At 48.8% G+C, this 24664-nt stretch overlaps 1 protein-coding gene across 8 annotated transcripts; it reads right to left on the bottom strand.

The window, feature by feature from the left end:
• Positions 1-66: 66 nt before the first annotated feature.
• Positions 67-24570, bottom strand: LOC113877500 (intercellular adhesion molecule 2-like). Of its 8 annotated transcripts, none has more exons than XM_027517657.1 (8): positions 24343-24570; positions 23545-23602; positions 22215-22300; positions 14863-14967; positions 13151-13408; positions 11291-11611; positions 10518-10629; positions 5803-5890 (listed from the first exon to the last, which is right to left on the bottom strand). In XM_027517657.1, exons 1-7 carry the CDS (start codon positions 24383-24385, stop codon positions 10535-10537), a joined length of 966 nt encoding a protein of 321 aa, XP_027373458.1. In that variant the 5' UTR covers positions 24386-24570; the 3' UTR covers positions 5803-5890; positions 10518-10534. The 8 variants fall into 8 exon arrangements, 7 of the variants coding, with proteins under 7 accessions (XP_027373459.1, XP_027373462.1, XP_027373455.1 ...); XR_003506752.1 differs by having other exon boundaries at positions 5804-5890; positions 10011-10629; XM_027517658.1 differs by lacking the exons at positions 5803-5890; positions 10518-10629; positions 11291-11611; positions 13151-13408 and adding exons at positions 67-329; positions 990-1310; positions 4098-4355.
• Between the last annotated feature and the right edge of the window lie 94 nt (positions 24571-24664).

Here is a 24664-nt window from a genome sequence, read left to right on the forward strand (position 1 = left end):
CAGTTCAGCCAGGCCTTGTGGCTCCCCCTCCTGGCCATTCCCAGGAGGCGACACGAAGGCATGGGCTTAAGTCCAGGTGTTTGTATTCAGGCTGCTTCACATGGTCCCTCAGCCAGGCCTGGACACAGCCTAAGGAGCCACACTGAGTTCCAGTGGCCGCCATGACAGTGGCCACGCAGCTCACAGGGGCTGTGCCCAGTGGCTCCGTCTCAGCCTCGTCTAAGCGGCTTGCACTCAGGTGTTATTTCTCCGCCGTTATTTGAACCAGAACAAGAGCAGCAGCACTATCACGTTCGCCATGATCACCATCTGGTTGCTGGGCACGGGCTCTGGGGACAGAAGGGGAAGAGGTCACAGAAGTCCTCCGGTCCCAGGTGCCAGGCTCCAGAGGGGCAGCTGTCTAGCCGTCACCCACCCACCCACCCTTGGGCAGCCTGCTGTCACTCCTCATTGCAGGCATGAGTGGCAGATGGTGTTATCACTGGAGGGAAGGAGGATGGGGTCTGGGCCACCAGCCGGCCTCTGTGAGGCCATGAGGGCAGATGGACTCAGATGGTCCCCTTGCCATGTGCTGCCAGACCTCATGGTCTGCGCTGTGGTGTGGTCCATGCCAAGCCCCTCCCTGGGCAGAGATGAGGGAGCTTCGGCCAAACTCTCTGAAGACAAAGAGGATCCTGACATCTAGGGTCACAGGAGCAGAACTCGAGGGGACCTTAGGAGTCAGTCAGGTCAAATTTATCACTGCAGAGAGGGGTCAAGGCCAGAGAGACGAGCTTGACTTGGTTAAGGTCACCCAGCTCACTCATGACCAAGCAACTAGTCAGGGTCCAAGCTAGGAACTCGCCAGGAGCTCCGGGTAACCCCAGGGATCAAGTGCCGTTTCCCCGAGTGCCTCCCCTGAGCTGGCAGAGAGTGGGGCGAAGGCCTTTTCTTCCCCTGAAGGGCTGAAAGCGAATGTCCCCCCTCCTGATCCGTGGGCTCCCCCTCACCTTTGACTTCAAGCCTCTGGGGATCTGAGACTCTGTGGACAAGGCCACCGCCACGAGAGCGCAGGTCCATCCAGGCCTCGCACGAGAAGTTATGGAGGCCGTCTTCCCTGTGAGCTGTGGTGTTGTGGGTGACCACGGCATCTTGGGGGAAGGGTGCTGTCCCCACAAAGGTCTGATTGTACAAGATCTCAGTACCACGGAGCAGGGTGACAGTGAGGCCTTCGAGGGGTGCCACGGCGGGGACCCTGCACTCGATGGTGAACAGTGTCCCTACGGCCACTGAGGTGTGCGACAGCGTCAGCAGCACTTGCTTTGGAGGGTCTGCAGGAAAGCGGAAGGGAGGTCTGCTCAGGATGGGGGTGCAGCTCGGGCAGGCCCCACCCAGCCCAGACCATCCCCTGTGACCACGGTGTTCTCAGGAAGTGGGCTGGGGCTGGACGGAGGAAGCAGTTCAGGGTGAACGATGTCCTGGGTGGTAGTTTCAGGGACCTGATGACTTCTGCAACGGACAAGAAAGGAGGTGCCCTGGTGTCTCCAAAGAAAAGGTTCCGAATCAGTTCAGTCAACTAGAGAGATAAAAGTTTTGGCTGTGTCTCTTTCTTCTCCATAAATTCAATAGAAATTTCAAAAATGAAACAGTTGGATGGTTTTGTTGAGAGAGACTTAGAAGGGAGTACTCACTGGAATGGGGCCATGAATTGTGAGAGTCTTTAGGGGCGGGGGCAAGAGTCAGAGCTGCCTTGGTTTTCAGGATCAGGTTTAAAAATATCTCTATCCCTTAGCTATTAAACTCCATGGTTCCCTGAGTTTCCTTTAAAAAAAAGAAAAAAAAAGATTTCTTTCTTTTGTTGTTCCAGGTCTTAGGTGTGGTATATGGGATCTAGTTCCCTGCAGCTGCTGCTGCTGCTAAGTCAATTCAGCTGTGACTGACTCTGTGCGACTCCACAGACAGCAGCCCACCAGGCTCCGCCGTCCCTAGGATTCTCCAGGCAAGAATACTGGAGTGGGTTGCCATTTCCTTCTCCAATGCATGAAAGTGAAAACTGAAAGTGAAGTCGCCCGCACGACTCTTAGTGACCCCATAGACTGGAGCCTACCAGCCTCCTCCATCCATGGGATTTTCCAGGCAAGAGTACTGGAGTGGAGTGCCATTGCCTTCTCCAACCAGGGATCAAAACCGAGTCCACTGAATTGGGAATGCATAGTCTTAGCCACTGGACCACCAGGACACCTCCCTGGGTTCATTTTTGAACTAGAATACCTAGCCTCCATTGCCCCAGGATAATGTGGTAGATTTAGGACATCTTTCTCCTCATTTGTCCACTGATGACAGTCCTGAGTGATACCCCGGGTCCGAGCTTCCGGGAAAACCCTGGTCTCTCCATGGTCTCTGTGGCCGGTGGCCAGGTGTGTGTGTGTGATGGTCACACATTTGGAAAGGGCCCTCAGGGGAAGAATAGACCATGACCTTCTCTCCAGAAGGTGAATAGGTTACTGGAGAGTGTGCCAGCCCTCCTGATGGGGTCCCTGTTTCTTGTCATGGGATGTGGGGTACTCTGGTGATTGGGGGTGCTCCCTTACTGGGAGGAGACTCTGGAAATGGATTTTTAGATTTGTTTAAAACGGGCACCACCTGCCGGGGTCCTGCCCCGGCTGATCCAGGGTATTCGAAGCGGGGACGGCGTCGGCGACCTATTTATTTAAATATTTTATCAAAGATATAAAGAGTAATAGGATGAGGATAGCTCAGTAGGAAAATTCAGTGGAGAAAAGAGGCTGAGTAGCTTGGTTTACACGGGAGACCAATAAAACTTCAAGACAAGAAGTTTGCACCACTTACGTAGGCCGCAGGCGTCCTTCCGTTCTCCCGAAGGAGAGGAGACACTGAGGCCTCCCCAGTCGGATCTTAGAAGCCCAGGCATAATTAGTAAGCATGGTGGGTTCCGCGCCCCAGATGGAGACTCAACCAGAGTGAGAGAGAGAGCGACATGGGGAGACCAGTATTTCGAGAAACTGATCCCAATTCTTTATTTTCCATGGTCTACTTTTATACACTGAGATGTTATGCAAAAGTCACTCGGGGTCAGCAGTCCTGACTTTTATCAAAGTCAGGTGCTTCATACAAATGTATACAGAGGTCTTAGGGGTGTTACATCATCTTCTGGCCAGGGGGGCCTGCTGACAATTTACGACCCTCTCCTTGTGACAGCGGTCAGTCAATCAGGACACTTATTTCTCGAGGGCTGATTATTCTCAAAACAGAATAAAGTTACATTCCTACAGGGTGAGGGTGTAGTGGGTTTTAGTTAAGGAAAGAATTTACTTAGCCTAAGGTCTAACGTGATCAATATCAAAGGTTAATTCTATATATTCATTAATGTGTGTAAGGGCAGGGGATATGGAGACTTAGCAACAAACATTGGCTCAAGAAATGAAAAACCCTTCATCAACACAATTTCTAATTAGCCCACTATACTTATAGTTTTCTAACTTCTCTAAAGAACCTGTTTTTAGAAGGTTTAAAGCATCTTGTGCCTCTCACGGTTGGGAGGCTGTGAGCAATCACATGTGGCCGGACAAGCCTGTCAGGCAGGCTAGAGAACCTTCAGAGGAGTTTGTAGGTTAAAACACTCTTATCACGCCCAGGAATTATTATTAACTGGAGCTCTAGGTTAACTCCTTCTCCAAAAGAGGTGGTGGGGGACAGCCCCCCGTAAAGTCAGAGATGTAGGTGAGCACAAAGTAGTAAAGTAGGCAGGCTCTGGGTATGGGGGTAGACGCTCGAGGATTTCCAGGGGGACTCCTGAGGCTCGATCCCGCCTTTGCGTATGTCGAGCCTCCTTCCTCATGACCTTTGCCATGGGCGGAGTACCTCACTCTGGCCCCCAACAGTTCACTTCTGAGCAAACTCAAAATCCTGATTGCTGGCAGGGATCTAGGAGGCCAGGGGAGGGTGTGAGCAGATTCTGAGCCTGTGGCCTGGACCCAGGAGCCCAGGGAAGTGCAGGCCATAGGAGAGTGCCCAGGAGCAGTGACAGAGCAGCTCGTTGTGGGTTTGCAGACACAGGCTCCGGCCTCGGGGAGCAGGGCCCCGTGGGCGACACTCACAGAACACGGTGATGTTGAAAACTTTCGTCTCCTGCTTGCCGGCACAGATGGAACTGCACACGAGGTGCTCATCCTTGGAGATGTTGTAGACCTGGAACAGCTTCCACTGAGCCTGGCTCTCCAGGAGTGTCTTGTTTAGGTGTGTCTCTAGAACAAGGCTCTTGGGGTCCGTGCAACTGGCAGTGCAATTAATCACCTGAAACTCTCCAGACCCCACCATCAGGTGCTCTGGCCCCTCGAACGCCTTCCCACCAGACCCTGGAAGGACAGAAAACACTGCTCAGCGGACACCCCCGCTGCCCTGCCCGGTGGGGCTGCCCACGATTAGCAGTCTCATCAACGGGTCCCTTCTGCTCCTCCCTCTTGATCACACATTACTGCCTCTGGTCTAGGCCAACGGGGAGGTGCCCTAGCTGTCTCCCTGCCCCTGACTGCTCTTCCAGCTTGTCCCCTCCAGGTGAGTCTTCCTCATGCACATCTTCTATCCCCATGCAGAGTATATTCGAACTCGCCCCCCAGCCCAATTGACCCCTTTCTGCTAAAGCCTCCCTGAACTGGAGGTGGATCATGTCCTCTCAGGCCCCATGTCCATGAGTTCAGCTTCCCCCTCACTCCTTTCCTCTCTTCTGCAAATCCTTGTATAATACCAGCTGTGTGGCAGGCACCGTTCTAGGCTCTTCAAAGCTTGCCCTTGTGGAGCTCGCACTGCCGTGAAGGACACAGAGTAACCAACAAGCGAACTAGCCAGCCTGCCAGTTGGTGGGTAGCACCCAAGAGGGGAAATAGGGAGTGGGGTGGGGCTGCTACGTTAAATACTGTGCTCAGGACAGGTTTCATGGAAACAGACGTTTGAGGAAAGGAGGAAGGAAATGGGGGGAGCTTGGTTGCCAGTGTCTGCAGAGGGCAGAAAACTAGCAGCGCCAAGACCCTGGTGGAGAAGACACCAGGATGGCTGGAGCCCAGCGAGGAAGAAGGCCAAGAATCATAACTGATCTCGGCCAGCTGGGCCTGTGCTCTGTCCTGTGTTCCCGCCACACCCTCACGCCCCCACCTAGCCCTCAGCTGGGGAAAGAGAAAGGTTCTCTAGGGAGAGAGAGAGAGCTGCCTTTGAATCCCGAGTTTGCCAGCTCTGTGGCCTTGGGCAAAGTGCTTTCCTTTTCTGAGCCTCAGTTTCTCCATCTGTCAAATGGGCTAGTAATCCCTTTCCTGCATGGTCGTCATGAAGGCACCTGACAGGTTTTCCAAAACAGAGTGCTCACACCTGGAGGCATTCTCCTTCCCCGTCCCCTGGACCACCCAGAAGGGGCTTCGTTTGCACGTTGATGGTCAGCAGAAGACGATGCCCTCCACTGACCTCTGCTGTCCACTGGGCCACCTCTGAAGACCCGCTGGGACGTGCCCTCACTTTCCCTTGAGCCCCAGCCTCCTTGGTCTCCCATCAGTCTCCACGACCTGCCACATCCACACACCCTGAAGTTATGGAGCCTGTTCAGCCCCAGGTGTGAAGGCCAGGTCCCCCATCTGCTGCCTCGGGGTCATGGGGTCATGGGGAAACCAGGCTTGCATAGCATCCCACACCCATGGTGGGCAGCCGCTGTGCTAAAGCCTCAGAGACTTCGGGACCAGGACCCCCTTCTCCACACCTAACCTCTGGCGGGAACACACCCAGTCTGGACCCCCAGGCTCACCTTGGCAGCAGAGCAGGGCCAGAAAGGCTGTGAGCGATCCCCGGCCACCAAAAGAGGACATCTCGGGTGGCCTCTGCAGGCTCACCGGGAATAGCTGAGGACTGCCTGCAGAGAGATGAAGGGCTCCGGTCAGGCAGGCGGCCGGGGAGGACTTACAGTTGCAGTCCTGAACCCCCAGCCTCTGTAAGCTGATGACCATATTTCCTCTCATTATCTGTGATCCTGGGGAGGCCACATGGAAGGCCATCTCCCAGGGCCACAAGTCTGCAAGAAGCTGGGCAGAGGAAGCCAGGAGTCAGCTGATAAGCAGGACATTCCTAGTCCTTCTGGTACTCTGCCCTCAGGAGTGGGGCGGGCACCCGGGGCTCATGTGTGTGTGATGTGTGTGCACACGGGGCCCCAAATCTGGGGAGCCCCGAATCCCACAGGACACTTTTTTGGTGTCAAAAGGGACCGACGTTCCACGTTCGAAAGAGGGTTTGGGAGGCCGTAGCTGGACATTCTCCCCTGTCCTCTGCCCCTCCCCTTTTACATTTCTGGTGATGCACACGGTCCCCAGGCACTTCCTTGTCTCTTTTCTTAGCTAAATGTGACTTCACGTTACCAATTCAAGGAGGAAGGAAAAGGAAACTAGCATTTAATTGATGCCTATTCTCTGTTAGGGACAAAGTTATGGTTTTATACATCGTCTCATTATCACACCAAATCTACCAATGTTGATTGTGCATTCGAGGAAGTTCAGGGCTCAGGTGAATTAATAACTTGCCTAAATCAAACGATATTAGGTGATGGAACTGCGGTGAGAATTTAAGAATGAGGAGTGTTTGGTTGGAGAATTGGTGGTTGCCAGGAATTAAAGGGAGGGAGACATGGACTGAAAGAGCAGAGAGGACTTTAGGACGGAGAAGCCGCTCTGTTTGCTACTACAATGGTGCATATGTGTCAGCACACACTTGCCCAAACCCACAGAATGTACACACCAAGACTGAACCGTAATGTCAACTATGATCTTTGGGTGATAATGACGTGTCAATGCAGGCTCATCACTCATGAGAAATGGACCACTCTGGTGGGGGATGTTGGTAACAGGAGAGGCTCTGCATGTGTGGGGACAGGAGGTATGTGGCAAGTCTCTACTTCCCCTAAGTTTTGCTCTAAGCCTAAAACTGCTCTTCTAAAAAGAAGTCTACTAAAAAAAACGGAGAGAGTGGAGGACAGAGGAGCTGCTGTGCTACAGTCCATGGGGTTGACAGAGTTGACACAACTTGGAGACGGAACAACGACAGAAAAATAGCTCAAACACACTGCCTTGGAAGGCAGCCTTCTGGGTCAGGATGCTTGTCAGCCATGGATGGTTGTTGAAATGCAGGCTTTTATGACTTCCCTGGGGGTCCAGTCGTTAAGACTCTGCTTCCAAGTGTTTGATCCCTGGTCTGGGGAACCAACATTCCATATGGGCATTACATATGCACGTGGCATGGCCAAAACTAAAGAAACTGCAGGTTTTTAAACTCAGTTTTTAGCAGCTTTAGAGGAAGTCATGGTCTCAGTGCTTTCTAAATTCTCATGTCAGATTACATTTTAAAAATATACATGTATTTACTTGGCTGCACCAAGTCTTAGTTCTGGCATGCGGGATCCAGTTCCCTGACCAGGGATGGAACCCAGGCCCCATGCACTGGAGCTGGAAGTCTGAGCCACTGGACCACCAGGGACATTCCTCAGATTACACTTTAAAAGATATTTAAACACAAAACCCAGTTCTACATTGTTTATGAGACACATCTAATGAGTAAGAGTGTCGAATGCTTGACAGTCAAAGAATGAAAAAAGATATACCAGGCAAAAGCTAACCAAAAGAAAAGCCGGGAAAGGTCTATTCATATCAAAGAAGAAGGAATTTTAAGACAAAAAATATTTATCAGGGATACAATGAGTACCTAGATTAAACGGTCAATTCATACAGAAATTATAATTGTTGTAAACTTGTAAGCACTTAGCTTGAAGGAACAACAAAGAGATAAAACCATCATCATAGCAAGAAATTTTAATACAACATCTCTTTATCATGAATAATAAGCAAACATGAAAAGATGCTCAGCATCATTCATCAGGAGGGAAAGGCACATCAAAGCCACAGTGAGACATCACCCACCACTGTCAGAATGGTTATCATCAAAGACAACAAATAAAAACATTGGCAAGGGTGTGGAGAAAGGGAGCCCTCGTGTCCTCCTGGTGGGATTGTAAATTGGTGCGAATGCTGTGGAGAAACGTGTAGAGGTGCCTCAAAAATTAGAAATAGAACTTCTGTATGATCCAGCAATTTCACTTCTGGGTATCCTCCTGAAGAAAACAGAAGCACTAATTCGACGACATGCATGTGCACCACTGTTCACTGTGGCATCATTTCCAGTAGCCAACGTGTGAAAGCCTCCTGAATGTTCATCCATAGATGCATGAGTAAAGATGGGTTTGGTATAATACACAATGGAATATTATTCAGCCATAAAGAATGAAATCTTGCCATTTTCGACAACACGGACAGACGTAGAGGGTATTATGCCAAGTGCAATGACTCAGACAGAGAAAGACAAACACCATGTGATCTCACACATATGCAGAATCTGACAAACAAAACAAACAAAACCAAAGCCAGGCTCCTACATATAGAGAACAAATGGGTGGTTGCTGGAGGCAAGGGGCCGAGCAGGGTCCAAAACAGATGAATGGGATTAAGAGGAGCAAAGCACCAATTACAGAGGAAGCCACAGGGATGTAACACAGCATGAGGAATATGGTCAGTAACACCGGAATAACTTTGTATGGAAGCAGGTGGACACTAGACTTGCTGTGGTGATAACTGCATAATGTATGCAAATACCAAAGCCCTGTGTAGAACACCTGAAGGTTACATAATACTGTATATTATGAACCAGTCTAAAAATATGAAGTAATGTATCTTGCAATCACAAAAGAAGAAGACTATAGATTCATAGAAACAGAAAGCAGAACAGTGGTTGCCAGGGCCTGGGGGCAGGGGGAAATGGTGAGTTGTTTGTTTAATGGTATACACTTTCAGTTTTGTGAGATAAAAAAGTTTTGAGGGCTAGTGCACTGGGACGACCCCGAGGGATGGTATGGGGAGGGAGGAGGGAGGAGGGTTCAGGATGGGGAACACATGTATACCTGTGGCGGATTCATTTTGATATTTGCAAAACTAATACAATTATGTAAAGTTTAAAAATAAAATAAAATTTAAAAAAATAATAATAAAATAAAAAAATACTAAAAAAAAAAAGTTTTGAGATCCATCGTGAAACAATGTGAATGTAACCCAACCAAATGTACATTTAAAAACAGTTAAGTGGTGCATTTTGTGTTGGGTGTATTTTACCACAATTGAAAATTAATTTACACAACATTGCAAATCTGGGGCGGGGGAGCCTGGTCGGCTGCCCTCTGTGGGGTCGCACAGAGTCAGACACTACTAAAGCGACTTAGCAGCAGCAGCAGCAGCAGCAGTAAATCTTCAATAAACTTAAAAATTTAAAACGTACAAAAATTAAAAACTTATAAATCATTTATGCCAAGAAATATGAAACCACGTAGACCAAGTCTAGGAAAAAGTCAGTTCAGTTGAGTTGCTCGGTCGTGTCCAACTCTTTGTGGACACCCAAAAAGTACCTAACTTGATTGAAGAAGAAATAAAAAGCCTGAACAGTTGTCCAACTATTATAGAAATTACGTCTATAATTTGAAATCTCCCCACAAAGAAAATATCAAGTCTAGATAGCATTACAGAAGTTCAAGTAGGAATAATTCTAATCTTACAAAAACTCTTTCTGAGAATGAAAATAGCAGGAACACGCTCTAAGAGGCCAGTGGAACCTTAATAGCAAAATGAGACAAGAATAGGATGAAATAGAAAAATTAGAAGCTAGTGTCACTCATGATTACAAATGCAAAATAAGAAAAATACAAACAGACCAAATCTAGCCATGTGTTAAATATTAGACTTCATATCCACGTTAGGCTTAGCTACGAAAAGTTGGTCGCAGGATAGAAGAGAAAGCTGCAAATGTCATTTATTATTGTTGGGAATAATAAACTTTGGTGCTTTATGTCACAATACTTCTGCCCTGCTCTGAAATCATCTGTAGAGTGGTGGGGGCGGCCTGGCGGGAGGATCCCGGAGCCAAGCCACTGGGGCCCCCACACTCACCCCTGGATGCTGGCTCTGTTGGCAGAAGAGAGAAGTCAGAGCCGTGTCCTGGAGGGCCACGTAGGAACGGAGTGTCTCTCTGCCCCTCTGTGCCAGGGAGGGTCTCCCCACCCTCCCTTAGGAGGAAGTCACTCAGGGTCCCATGAGGCTGGGTGCCTAGTGCTCAGGCGGGCCGGCCTGGGGGCACACCAGGGCCTGGGTTTGCTGGGGCTCAGGAAGACCTCTGAAGGAGAGGGCGGAGGGAGGCTGAGGAGACATTTGGAGACAGAAGTTCAGCCAGGCCTGGTGGCTCCCCTTCCTGGCCAATCCCAGGGGGAGACACGAAGGCATGGGGTTAAGTCCAAGTGTTTGTATTCAGGCTGCTTCACATGGTCCCTCAGCCAGGCCTGGACCGCACCCTAAGGAGCCACACTGAGTTCCAGTGGCCGCCATGAAAGTGGCCATGCTGCTCACATAGGCTGTGCCTGGTGGCTCCGTCTCAGCCTCTTCTAAGTGGCTTGCACTCACGTGTTAGTTCTCTGCCATTATTTGTACAAGCACAGGGGGACGAATGTCACAAACAAGAGCAGCAGCACTATCACGGTCACCATGATCACCATCTGGTTGCTGGGCTCGGGCTCTGGGGAGAGAAGGGGTAGAGGTCACAGAAGTCCTCCGGTCCCAGGTGCCAGGCTCCAGAGGGGCAGCTGTCTACCCGTCACCCACCCACCCACCCCTGGGCAGCCTGCTGTCACTCTGCATTGCAGGGATGAGTGGCAAATGGTGTTATCACTGGAGGGAAGGAGGACAGGGTCTGGGCCACCAGCCGGCCTCTGTGAGACCCTGAGGGCAGATGGACTCAGATGGTCCCCTTGCCATGCACTGCCAGACCTCATTGTCTGCGCTGTGGCGTGGTCCATGCCAAGCCCCGCCCTGGGCAGAGATGAGGGAGCTTTGGCCAAACTCTCTGAAGACAAAGAGGATCCTGGCCATCTAGGGTCACAGAAGTGGGACTCCAGGGGACCTTAGGGGTCAGACAGGTCAAATTTATCATTGCAGGGAGGGGTCAAGGCCAGAGAGACGAGCTTCACTTGGTTAAGGTCACCCAACTCACTCATGACCAAGCAACTAGTCAGGGTCCAAGCTAGGAACTCGCCAGGAGCTCCAGGTAACCCCAGGGATCAAGTGCCGTTTCCCCGAGTGCCTCCCCTGAGCTGGCAGAGAGTGGGGCGAAGGCGTTTTCTTCCCCTGAAGGGCTGAAAGCAAATGTCCCCCCTCCTGATCTGTGGGCTCCCCCTCACCTTTGACTTCAAGCCTCTGGGGATCTGAGACTCTGTGGACAAGGCCACCGCCACGAGAGCGCAGGTCCATCTGGGCCTCGCACCAGAAGTTATGGAGGCCGTCTTCCCTGTGAGCTGTGGTGTGGTGGGTGACCACGGCATCTTGGGGGAAACGTGCTGTCCCCACAAAGGTCTGATTGTACAAGATCTCAGTACCACGGAGCAGGGTGACAGTGAGGCCTTCGAGGGGTGCCACGGCGGGGACCATGCACTCGATGGTGAACAGTGTCCCTACGGCCACTGAGGTGTGCGACAGCGTCAGCAGCACTTGCTTTGGAGGGTCTGCAGGAAAGCGGAAGGGAGGTCTGCTCAGGATGGGGGTGCAGCTCGGGCAGGCCCTACCCAGCCCAGACCATCCCCTGTGACCACGGTGTTCTCAGGAAGTGGGCTGGGGCTGGACGGAGGAAGCAGTTCAGGGTGAACGATGTCCTGGGTGGTAGTTTCAGGGACCTGATGACTTCTGCAACGGACAAGAAAGGAGGTACCCTGGTGTCTCCAAAGAAAAGGTTCCGAATCAGTTCAGTCAACTAGAAAGATAAAAGTTTTGGCTGTGTCTCTTTCTTCTCCATAAATTCAATAGAAATTTCAAAAATGAAACAGTTGGATGGTTTTGTTGAGAGAGACTTAGAAGGGAGTACTCACTGGAATGGGGCCATGAATTGTGAGAGTCTTTAGGGGCGGGGGCAAGAGTCAGAGCTGCCTTGGTTTTCAGGATCAGGTTTAAAAATATCTCTATCCCTTAGCTATTAAACTCCATGGTTCCCTGAGTTTCCTTTAAAAAAAAGAAAAAAAAAAAAAAAGATTTCTTTCTTTTGTTGTTCCAGGTCTTAGGTGTGGTATATGGGATCTAGTTCCCTGCAGCTGCTGCTGCTGCTAAGTCAATTCAGCTGTGACTGACTCTGTGCGACTCCACAGACAGCAGCCCACCAGGCTCCGCCGTCCCTGGGATTCTCCAGGCAAGAATACTGGAGTGGGTTGCCATTTCCTTCTCCAATGCATGAAAGTGAAAACTGAAAGTGAAGTTGCCCGCCCGACTCTTAGTGACCCCATAGACTGGAGCCTACCAGCCTCCTCCATCCATGGGATTTTCCAGGCAAGAGTACTGGAGTGGAGTGCCATTGCCTTCTCCAACCAGGGATCAAAACCGGGTCCACTGAATTGGGAATGCATAGTCTTAGCCACTGGACCACCAGGACACCTCCCTGGGTTCATTTTTGAACTAGAATACCTAGCCTCCATTGCCCCAGGATAATGTGGTAGATTTAGGACATCTTTATACTCATTTGTCCACTGATGACAGTTCTGAGTGATACCCTGGGTCCGAGCTTCCGGGAAAACCCCGGTCTCTCCATGGTCTCTGTGGCCGGTGGCCAGGTGTGTGTGTGTGTGATGGTCACACATTTGGAAAGAGCCCTCAGGGGAAGAATAGACCATGACCTTCTCTCCAGAAGGTGAATAGGTTACTGGAGAGTGTGCCAGCCCTCCTGATGGGGTCCCTGTTTCTTGTCATGGGATGTGGGGTACTCTGGTGATTGGGGGTGCTCCCCTACTGGGAGGAGACTCTGGAAATGGATTTTTAGATTTGTTTAAAACTTACTTGGATTGTTCACTCCTGAGCAAACTCAAAATCCTGATTGCTGGCAGGGATCTAGGAGGCCAGGGGAGGGTGTGAGCAGATTCTGAGCCTGTGGCCTGGACCCAGGAGCCCAGGGAGGTGCGGGCCATAGGAGAGTGCCCAGGAGCAGTGACAGAGCAACTCGTTGTGGGTTTGCAGACACAGGCTCCGGCCTCGGGGAGCAGGGCCCCGTGGGCGACACTCACAGAACACGGTGATGTTGAAAACTTTCGTCTCCTGCTTGCCGGCACAGATGAAACTGCACACGAGGTGCTCATCCTTGGAGATGTTGTAGACCTGGAACAGCTTCCACTGAGCCTGGCTCTCCAGGAGTGTCTTGTTTAGGTGTGTCTCTAGAACAAGGCTCTTGGGGTCCGTGCAACTGGCAGTGCAATTAATCACCTGAAACTCTCCAGACCCCACCATCAGGTGCTCTGGCCCCTCGAACGCCTTCTCACCAGACCCTGGAAGGACAGAAAACACTGCTCAGCGGACACCCCCGCTGCCCTGCCCGGTGGGGCTGCCCATGATTAGCAGTCTCATCAACGGGTCCCTTCTGCTCCTCCCTCTTGATCACACATTACTGCCTCTGGTCTAGGCCAACGGGGAGGTGCCCTAGCTGTCTCCCTGCCCCTGACTGCTCTTCCAGCTTGTCCCCTCCAGGTGAGTCTTCCTCATGCACATCTTCTATCCCCATGCAGAGTATATTCGAACTCGCCCCCCAGCCCAATTGACCCCTTTCTGCTAAAGCCTCCCTGAACTGGAGGTGGATCATGTCCTCTCAGGCCCCATGTCCATGAGTTCAGCTTCCCCCTCACTCCTTTCCTCTCTTCTGCAAATCCTTGTACAATACCAGCTGTGTGGCAGGCACCGTTCTAGGCTCTAGGGAGCCATCAGAGACCGAAGAAATTCAAAGCTTGCCCTTGTGGAGCTCGCACTGCCGTGAAGGACACAGAGTAACCAACAAGCGAACTAGCCAGCCTGCCAGTTGGTGGGTAGCACCCAAGAGGGGAAATAGGGAGTGGGGTGGGGCTGCTACGTTAAATACTATGCTCAGGACAGGTTTCATGGAAACAGAGACGTTTGAGGAAAGGAGGAAGGAAATGGGGGGAGTTTGGTTGCCAGTGTCTGCAGAGGGCAGAAAACCAGCAGAGCCAAGACCCTGGTGGAGAAGACACCAGGATGGCTGGAGCCCAGTGAGGAAGAAGGCCAAGAATCATAACTGATCTCGGCCAGCTGGGCCTGTGCTCTGTCCTGTGTTCCCGCCACACCCTCACGCCCCCACCTAGCCCTCAGCTGGGGAAAGAGAAAGGTTCTCTAGGGAGAGAGAGCTGCCTTTGAATCCCGAGTTTGCCAGCTCTGTGGCCTTGGGCAAAGTGCTTTCCTTTTCTGAGCCTCAGTTTCTCCATCTGTCAAATGGGCTAGTAATCCCTTTCCTGCATGGTCGTCATGAAGGCACCTGACAGGTTTTCCAAAACAGAGTGCTCACACCTGGAGGCATTCTCCTTCCCCGTCCCCTGGACCACCCAGAAGGGGCTTCGTTTGCACGTTGATGGTCAGCAGAAGACGATGCCCTCCACTGACCTCTGCTGTCCACTGGGCCACCTCTGAAGACCCGCTGGGACGTGCCCTCACTTTCCCTTGAGCCCCAGCCTCCTTGGTCTCCCATCAGTCTCCACGACCTGCCACATCCACACACCCTGAAGTTATGGAGCCTGTTCAGCCCGAAGTGTGAAGGCCAAGTCCCCCATCTGCTGCCTCGGGGTCATGGGGTCATGGGGAAACCAGGCTTGCATAGCATCCCACACCCATGGTGGGCAGCCGCTGTGCTAAAGCCTCAAAGACTTCGGGACCAGGACCCCCTTCTCCACACCTAACCTCTGGCGGGAACACACCCAGTCTGGACCCCCAGGCTCACCTTGGCAGCAGAGCAGGGCGAGAAAGGCTGTGAGCGTTCCCCAGCCACCAAAAGGGGACATCTCGGGTGGCCTCTGCAGGCTCACAGGGAACAGCTGAGGACTGCCTGCAGAGAGGTGAAGGGCTCCGGTCAGGCAGGCGGCTGGGGAGGACTTACAGCTGCAGTCCTGAACCCCCAGCCTCTGTAAGCTGATGACCATATTTCCTCTCATTATCTGTGATCTTGGGGAGGCCACATGGAAGGCCATCTCCCAGGGCTACAAGTCTGCAAGAAGCTGGGCAGAGGAAGCCAGGAGTCAGCTGATAAGCAGGACATTCCTAGTCCTCCTGGCACTCTGCCCTCAGGATTGGGGCGGGCACCCGGGGCTCATGTGTGTGTGATGTGTGTGCACACGGGGCCCCAAATCTGGGGAGCCCTGAATCCCACAGGACACTTTTTTGGTGTCAACAAGGGACCGACGTTCCAAGTTCGAAAGAGGGTTTGGGAGGCCGTAGCTGGACATTCTCCCCTGTCCTCTGCCCCTCCCCTTTTACATTTCTGGTGATGCACACAGTCCCCAGGCACTTTCTTGTCTCTTTTCTTAGCTAAATGTGACTTCACGTTACCAATTCAAGGAGGAAGGAAAAGGAAACTAGCATTTAACTGATGCCTATTCTCTGTTAGGGACTAAGTTATGGTTTTATACATCATCTCATTATCACACCAAATCTACCAATGTTGATTGTGCATTCGAGGAAGTTCAGGGCTCAGGTGAATTAATAACTTGCCTAAATCAAACAATATTAGGTGATGGAACGGCAGTGAGAATTTAGGAATGAGGAGTGGTTGGTTGGAGAATTGGTGGGTGCCAGGAATTAAAGGGAGGGAGACATGGACTGAAAGAGCAGAGAGGACTTTAGGACGGAAAAGCTGCTCTGTTTGCTACTACAATGGTGCCTATGAGTCAGCACACACTTGCCCAAACCCACAGAATGTACACACCAAGACTGAACCGTAATGTCAACTATGATCTTTGGGTGATAATGACGTGTCAATGCAGGCTCATCAGTCATGAGAAATGGACCACTCTGGTGGGGGATGTTGGTAACAGGAGAGGCTGTGCATGTGTGGGGACAAGAGGTATGTGGCAAGTCTCTATTTCCCCTAAGTTTTGCTCTAAGCCTAAAACTGCTCTTCTAAAAAGAAGTCTACTAAAAAAAAAAAATGGAGAGAGTGGAGGACAGAGGAGCTGGTGGGCTACAGTCCATGGGGTTGAAAGAGTCGACATGACTTAGAGACGGAACAACGACAGAAAAATAGCTCAAACACACTGCCTTGGAAGGCAGCCTTCTGGGTCAGGATGCTTGTCAGCCATGGATGGTTGTTGCAAATGCAGGCCTTTATGACTTCCCTGGTGGTCCAGTTGTTAAGACTCTGCTTCCAAGTGTTTGATCCCTGGTCTGGGGAACTAACAGTCCATATGGGCATTACATATGCAGGTGGCATAGGCAAAAATAAAGAAACTGCAGGTTTTTAAACTCAGTTTTTAGCAGCTTTAGAGGAAGTCATGGTCTCAGTGCTTTCTAAATTCTCATGTCAGATTACATTTTAAAAATATACATGTATTTACTTGGCTGCACCAAGTCTTAGTTCTGGCATGCGGGATCCAGTTCCCTGACCAGCGATGGAACCCAGGCCCCATGCACTGGAGCTGGAAGTCTTAGCCACTGGACCACCAGGGACGTTCCTCGGATTACACTTTAAAAGATATTTAAACACAAAACCCAGGTCTACATTGTTTATGAGACACATCTAATGAGTAAGAGTGTCGAATGGTTGACAGTCGAAGAATGAAAAAAGATATACCAGGCAAAAGCTAACCAAAAGAAAAGCCGGGAAAGGTTTATTCATATCAAAGAAGAAGGAATTTTAAGACAAAAAATATTTATCAGGGATACAATGAGTACCTAGATTAAACGGTCAATTCATACAGAAATTATAATTGTTGTAAAGTTGTAAGCACTTAGCTTGAAGGAACAACAAAGAGATAAAACCATCATCATAGCAAGAAATTTTAATACAACATCTCTGTATCATGAATAATAAGCAAATATGAAAAGATGCTCAGCATCATTCATCAGGAGGGAAAGGCACATCAAAGCCACAATGAGACATCACCCACCACTGTCAGAATGGTTATCATCAAAGACAACAAATAAAAACATTGGCAAGGGTGTGGAGAAAGGGAGCCCTCGTGTCCTCCTGGTGGGATTGTAAATTGGTGCAACTGCTGTGGAGAAATGTGTAGAGGTGCCTCAAAAATTAGAAATAGAACTGCCGTATGATCCAGCCATTTCACTTCTGGGTATCCTCCTGAAGAAAACAAAAGCACTAATTCGACGACATGCATGTGCACCACTGTCCACTGTGGCATCATTTCCAGTAGCCAACATGTGAAAGCCTCCTGAATGTTCATCCATAGATGCATGAGTAAAGATGGGTTTGGTATAATACACAACAGGATATTATTCAGCCATAAAGAATGAAATCTTGCCGTTTTCGACAACACGGACAGACGTAGAGGGTGTTATGCCAAGTGCAATGACACAGACAGAGAAAGACAAATACCATGTGATCTCACACATATGCAGAATCTGAAAAACAAAACAGACAAAACCAAAGCCAGGCTCCTACATGTAGAGAATAAAGGGGTGGCTGCTGCAGGCGAAGGGGCCGAGGAGGGTCCAAAACAGATGAATGGGATTAAGAGGAGCAAAGCACCAATTACAGAGGAAGCCACAGGGATGTAACACAGCATGAGGAATATGGTCAGTAACACCGGAATAACTTTGCATGGAAGCAGGTGGATACTAGACTTATTGTGATAACTGCATAATGTAGGCAAATACCAAACCACTGTGTAGAACACCAGAAGGTTACATAATACTGTATATTACAAGCCAGTCTAAAAATTTACAGTAATGTATCTTGCAATTCACAAAAGAAGAAGACTATAGATTCATAGAAACAGAAAGCAGAACAGTGGTTGCCAGGGCCTGGGGGCAGGGGGAAATGGTGAGTTGTTTGTTTAATGGGTATAGACTTTCAGTTTTGTGAGATAAAAAAGTTTTGAGATCCATCGTGAAACATTGTGAATGTAACCCAACCAAATGAACATTTAAAAACAGTTAAGTGGTGCATTTTGTGTTGGGTGTATTTTACCATAATTGAAAATTAATTTACACAACATTGTAAATCTGGGACGGGGGAGCCTGGTGGGCTGCCCTCTTTGGGGTCCCACAGAGTCAGACACTACTGAAGCGACTTAGCATCAGCAACAGTAGCAGCAGTAAATCTTCAATAAGCTTAAAAATTAAAAACTTACAAAAATTAAAAACTTATAAATCATTTATGCCAAGAAATATGAAACCAAGTAGACCAAGTCTTAGAAAAAGTCAATTCAGTCAGTCGTGTCCAATCTTTGCGGACACGCAAAAAGTACCTAACTTGATTGAAGAAGAAATAAAAAGTTTGAATAGTTCTACAACTATTATAGAAATTACATCCATAATTTGAAATCTTCCCACAAAGAAAATATCAAGTCTAGATAGCATTACAGAAGTTTAAGTAGGGATAATTCTAATCTTACAAAAACTATCTCTGAGAATGAAAATAGCAGGAACACACTCTTTCTAAGAGGCCAGAAGAACCTTAATACCAAAATGAGACAAGAATAGGATGAAATAGAAAAATTAGAAGCCAGTGTCACTCATGAATACAAATGCAAAATAAAAACACAAACAAACCAAATCTAGCCATGTGTTACAAATATTAGACATCATATCCAAGTTAGGCTTAGCTATGAAAAGCTGGTCGCATGATAGAAGAGAAAGCTGCAAATGTCATTTATTATTGTCGGGAATAGTAAACTTTGGTGCTTTATGTCACGATACTTCTGCCCTGCTCTGAAATCCTCTGTATTTACAGCATAAAATTTCCTGCAACCTGAGACTCACCTTATGTTCCATGACCCCACCTCAAGTTTATACCATGTTTCCTTTTTGCTTTTTTGCCTCAGGGTCTTCTTCAATGCTTTAGAAGTCACTTAGATACCTGTTAATGTTTCTTAGAAGCCTAGGAGTGTCAGATTCCCTAACATGAAACCCTCAACCAAGGAGAGGCCAAGAGCTAGGAGAAACATGGTCCAGCCTCTTTCTTTTGGGGAGGCAGTTCTAGCCAGCATCCTGTAGACCTATCAGAGATTCTGAAAGGCTTGAACTCCCTTTGCTTACACCTACAACATCAGTTATGCATCTTCTATTGGCTTTCTCTCCCCTGGTTCAGTCTTACTCCTTCACTCCCTACTTCCTGGCCTCAATAATTCAGTAATCTACCTGAACTGAAGTCCTTGTTGCAGGCTCTACTCTGAAGGAGTCCAAACTAAAATCTTATGTTACAGATTTAAGAAGAAAAAAATATGATCATCTTAACAGATCTAGAAAAAAAAATGATGACATTCAATATTCTTTCATGACAAAACCTCTTAGCAGACTAGAAGGAAATATCCTTAACATGATAAAGGAAACTCAGAAAAAGTTTGCATGTGTACTATTATTTTTTAACATCTGTATTATTTTTTTAATGAGTAAATCTTAGGGGCATTTCCTTTAAAATCTGGACCCAAACAAGGATGCCCACTATCTTTGCTTCTATGTTAACATTTTACCAGACGTCCTTGACAATATAGTAAGACAAGAAAAAGAAATTAAAGGCTTAGGGATGGGAAAAGAGCAAAATCATCAGTGTGTTCATATGATATGGATGCCTAGATAGAACATTCAAATGAATGATCAGACAAATGATTCAAAATAATCAGAGATTTTAGCAAGACAGCTAGCTGTAAGATCAATATCCAAAAAGAAATTGTTTTTGTATAGAACAGTAACATACAAAAATGTAATTTAGGACTTCCCTGGTGGTCCAGTGGTTAAGACTCTGCACTTATTCTGCAGGGGCCACAGGTTTGATCTGCATGCTGCATGGAGTATCCAGGAAAAAAAAGTAGTTTAAAAAGCACACTATGTATAGTAGCAAAAAGATAGAAGTAATACATATACAGAAACAAAAAGATAGCAGAATATAAGACTTAAAGTCAGAAAGTTATAAAACACAATTGAAAGACATTGAACACAATTTAAATAGATGTAGAACCCACCCATGTTCATGACTAAGGGATTCAATATTATAATGAGGACAATTTTCTTCCTACAGATTTAATGCAATTTCAATGGATCCAAATAAGGGATTTCATGGAAAACAAAAGATGATTCTAAACCTTATTATGGAAAGAACAAAAGGACCAAGACACCCCTAAAGAAGAATAAAATGAGGGGATTTGCTCTACTAAATATTAAGACTTACTGTAACATATAATTTTAGTGTAGATGAAGGCAAATTAACCAGTGGAACAGTAAAGTGCCCAGAAATAGTCTTGCATGAAACTCACACACCTGACAAAAATGGCCCTGGAGATCACCGGGTGGAGAAGGAGATAAAAATGAATGATGCTTGATCAACTGGTCAACTATGTGGAGAAAAAGGATGGGAAACGTATCCCTACATTGATCCCTTCATTGGGAGGGATGTATCCCTTCATTCCTCACCTGGAATGGAGAAATCAATTCTATCTAACTTAAAGAGAACACTTTAAAAACTTTTATAAGAAAATATATACTTAGTCACTCAGTCGTGTCCAACTCTGTGACCCAGGGAACTGTAGACTGCCAGGCTCCACTGTCCATGGGATCTCCCAGGGAAGAATACTGCAGTAGGTTGCCATTTGCTACTTCAGGAGATCTTCCTGACCCAGGCCTCCCCTCCTGCAGTGGCTCCTGGCTTGCAGGCAGATTCTTTACCGCTGAGCCACCAGGGAAATCCATAAGAAAATACAGGAGAGTAGGTTTACGTCCTTGGGGAAAGGAAGGATTTCCTAAGCGAGACCTCAACATCACCACTGCTAGAACAAACAACTGAGAATTTTGAGTATATTAAAGACATAATGAACATTTCAAAGAAAACAAAATGTCTCAACTAATGGTGCTTTTACTCAGTAAGAGCAAGGGAAATTAAAACCACAATGAGGAACCACTTTATATCTACTAGATTGGCAGAAGTTAAGAAAGTCAAGACTAATTGTTGAAAAGGCTGTGGGTCAATAGGAACTCATATATTGCTGGTGAGAGTGTATTTTGGTTCTCTGAGAAATAATCAGGCATTATCTTCTAATGCTGAATAGTGCCATTCCCTATAACCCACAATTCCACCCTTAGATATATGCCCTAGAGAAACTCTTGCCTAAGAACCAGAAGACCTGTCCCCTGCTTACTATCTGTATGACCCCGAGCATGTCGCTTTAATCTCTGTGTGCCTCAGTTTTCTCTTCTGTAAAATGGGATTAACCATAGCACATTCCTTATGGGCATAGTGTGTGGATTAAACTAATTAAATGACAATATTAACAAGTATTCAAAACAGTAGCTGGCACACAGTTTATGTTATAGAACTATTACATCAAATGAAAATAAATGCATATGTGATAAAGCACTAAACTGCATATGTGATAAAGCACTAAATTAAAGAAAGAATCAAGAGAACAATAAAAACAGACTTTGGGAGGCTGGTTATTTATGTCTGGGTGGGAGGTGAGTAGCACAGTAGGTAGATGGAAAGTTTAGTGGTGGTTCGTCCTTGGGTTGAGTGTTGGGTTCAGGGCTGATCGTTACATTATCTTACTGTGCAATACACATGCATGTTACATAGATGTGTTCATTATGTGTCACATAGTAAATTTCACAAAAAGAATACAAAGGGAAAAGAGAAATTCCCACATATCTAGAAAGAAGAGGCTCCTTGAGACTATGAGCCACAGAATAGGAAAGTCCCTTCTAACCAGGTAGGACTTCATTGAATGGGATTCATCAGGAACCTTGGGTGTGACCCCAAGAGGCTGGGGACTATACTTGTCCCCTAAGCATCAGCTCTGAGCTTAGTCCAGATGACCTGGACCCACGTGGGCCATGGCAGGAAGGCAGCCCCAGGCTTCTAAGAGGGTTGTGTGGTTGACAGAGCAGGAGAGGAAGAGAAAGGACAAAAAGAGAAAATAACCACAAAGCAATAGGCTGTTGGACTCAGAGAGATGGCTGACTGAGGTCCTCATGCAACAACCAACCAGCCGGAGGAAATTTTGTAGCAATTACAGCCCCTGGGCTTAAGGGGAGAGAGAGAGAGAAAGAACAAGAACTCAAGTGTTGATTGACAATCTATCCCAAGCCCTTTCCACTCTGCCAAGAGAGAAGCAGGGAGCATCACCTTACCTGTATCAGCAAACGGGTGATGCTGTGATGGGTAAACAGGGTGGCTGAGGTCCAGCTTCCAGCAGCCGCTGTTTCCTGGGCTGCTCCTGGTTCAACAAGTGTTGCCTGGTTTTTGACTGATTTTCCCTTTCAGAAGTCACTTGCTTCCTGTCCCAGCTCGGACCTCACACTAACATCACTTTCTGTTTATTACCTCTTGTTTTAAGCCCCGGTAAATATATACCGGGGCTTCCCAGGTGGCTCATTGTTTAAGGATCCACCTGCTAATGTGGGAGCTGATTCCTGAGTCGGGAAGATCCCCTGGAGAATGAAAAGACACCCCACTCCAGTGTTCTTGCCTGGGAAATCCCAAGGACAGAGGAGTCTGGCGGGGTATAGTGCATGGGGTCCCAGATAGTCAGACGTGACTGAGCACGCACGCATGCATTCAAGGAACCAAGACAGTGGAGGCCACACAAGCTGAAGCCTCCCTGGTGGGGATCTTAGTTCCTCAACCAGGAAGTAAGCTCGGGTCACAGCAGCGAAACTGCTATTCATCACTGGACCAGCAGGAAATTCCCTCTGCACTCTTTTTTTCCAATGTGTGGTTTCTGTGCTCCTGGGAGCCTTGGATGAATGAGACAGATCCAGGATGAGCCGCCCACTGAACCCCTGCAGGAGGCTTGTCAATATCAGGGAGCAGGGTCTTCCCTGTATACGACATGCCCAACCACCAAACACTTCTACTTACAACTAAGAACGATTGTGTTCTGAGATCTTTTCACATCTGCCACTTCACCTAACAATTAAGAAAACCCTCCCCTGGCAGAGTAGCTTTGTACCAAGAGGCAGAGTTTCAGAGCTGGTGCTAGGCAGCCAGCTGGGCTCACCCACAAGCAGAGGTTTTGCTCTCACAGGCCTGCCCCTCAGCGCCTACCACCGAAAATCCTGGCTTAGGAAAGACACAAATGAGTATGCGTCTGGGACCAAGACAGGGCTTTCCCGGTGGCCGAGTGGTAGAGTCCACCTGCCAATGCAGGAGATGCAGGGGGCTGTGGTTGGATCACTGGTAGGAATATCCCCCAGAGGAGGGAATGGCAACCCATTCCAGTATTCTTGCCTGGGGAATCCCATGGACAGATAAGCCTGGCGGGCCACAGTTCACGGGGTTGCAAAGAGTCAGACAAGACTGAAGCGACTGAGCACAGCCCTGGAGCCCCTGTGTCCCTCTCGTGCCTGCCAACCCCTTTCTACACCTGGCAACCCTTCTTACCTCCTCCCCATCCACAACCAGGCCCTCTCCCCGGGGTGAATGAGTCCTGTCTCCACCACATGGAGACCTTGAACCAACCTGATCTCTGATCCAGGTTTGAGCCCCTTACAGCCCGGTCTGAAGGAGTCTTTTGGGCCTAGAAAAGAAAACAGCAGTTTCAAAGGCCCTTGCTGAATCATCTAACTTTGGAGAAAACAAAACAGAACTTTAGGTCCCACCCTGATGCTCCAGGCCAGTTGCATCTTTCTGGGACTTATCACCCCTTGTCCAGAAACCTTCCACCCCCTACTCCTGCCCAGAAGACTTAATCACCCCTTGTCCAGAAACCTTTCACCTCCTACATCTGCCCGGAAGACTTATCACCCCCTGCCCAACCACAAATGCCAGCTCAAATAAAAAATAACCAAAACATCCTGCCTGAGTAACCTTTCCCTTATCGCTACCACAAGCCTCCCTACAAATATGGAGACTCCCTGATCCCTCTCCGGATCAGTGGGTTGTTAGGCCGGCTGTCGCCCCTCCTTGCCTGAATAAAGGTAACCTATTTCTGTTGAGATTGTCGTTCCTCTTTCTGCCTTGGCCCAAACTATACCTTACACCGTCCAGACCCCAAAAGCCACATAAAAGGCCAACCCTGTCCCATTGATCGCTGCCCCGGCTGGCAGAGGCCTGGGAGACGGAGCCCTCCGTCGACCTCCTCCCCTTCCCCTCTCTCTGGATGACCAGGGCTGCGGGGTCTCCATTTGGCCCAATAACAGAACTGGAGGTAAGAGGCGAGGACAGCTTTCGTTTCCATGGCTCTCAGAAGGCCCAGAGTGGCGGGGGAGGCCTGGTGGGAGGTTCCCGGAGCCAAGCCACTGGGGCCCCCACACTCACCCCTGGATGCTGGCTCTGTTGGCAGGAGAGAAGTCAGAGCCATGTCCTGGAGGGCCACGTGGGAACAGAGTGTCTCTCTGTCCCCCTGGGCCAGGGCGGGTCTCCCCACCCTCCCTCAGGGAGTCACTCAGGGTCCCATGAGGCTGGGTGCCTGGTGGCCGGGCGGATCGTCCTGGGGGCACACCAGGGCCTGGGTTTGCTGGGGCTCAGGAAGGCCTCTGAAGGAGAGGGCGGAGGGAGGCTGAGGAGACATTTGGAGACAGAAGTTCAGCCAGGCCTGGTGGCTCCCCCTCCTGGCCATTCCCAGGAGGCGACACGAAGG

This window comes from Bos indicus x Bos taurus, chromosome 19, assembly GCF_003369695.1.
Source record: "Bos indicus x Bos taurus breed Angus x Brahman F1 hybrid chromosome 19, Bos_hybrid_MaternalHap_v2.0, whole genome shotgun sequence".
Lineage (NCBI taxonomy): Eukaryota > Metazoa > Chordata > Mammalia > Artiodactyla > Bovidae > Bos > Bos indicus x Bos taurus.

Excerpts from the sequence above, each read along its gene's own strand:
- LOC113877500 (XM_027517654.1), bottom strand. The coding sequence starts at position 24,385 with ATGGCTCTGACTTCTCTCCTGCCAACAGAGCCAGCATCCAGGG. Across the intron at positions 22,301-23,544 it reads AAACCTGGATCAGAGATCAG|GAGCAGCCCAGGAAACAGCG; the intron begins GTTGGTTCAAGG and ends TTGTTGAACCAG. Across the intron at positions 1,311-4,097 it reads TTTCAACATCACCGTGTTCT|ACCCTCCAAAGCAAGTGCTG; the intron begins GTGAGTGTCGCC and ends GCTTTCCTGCAG.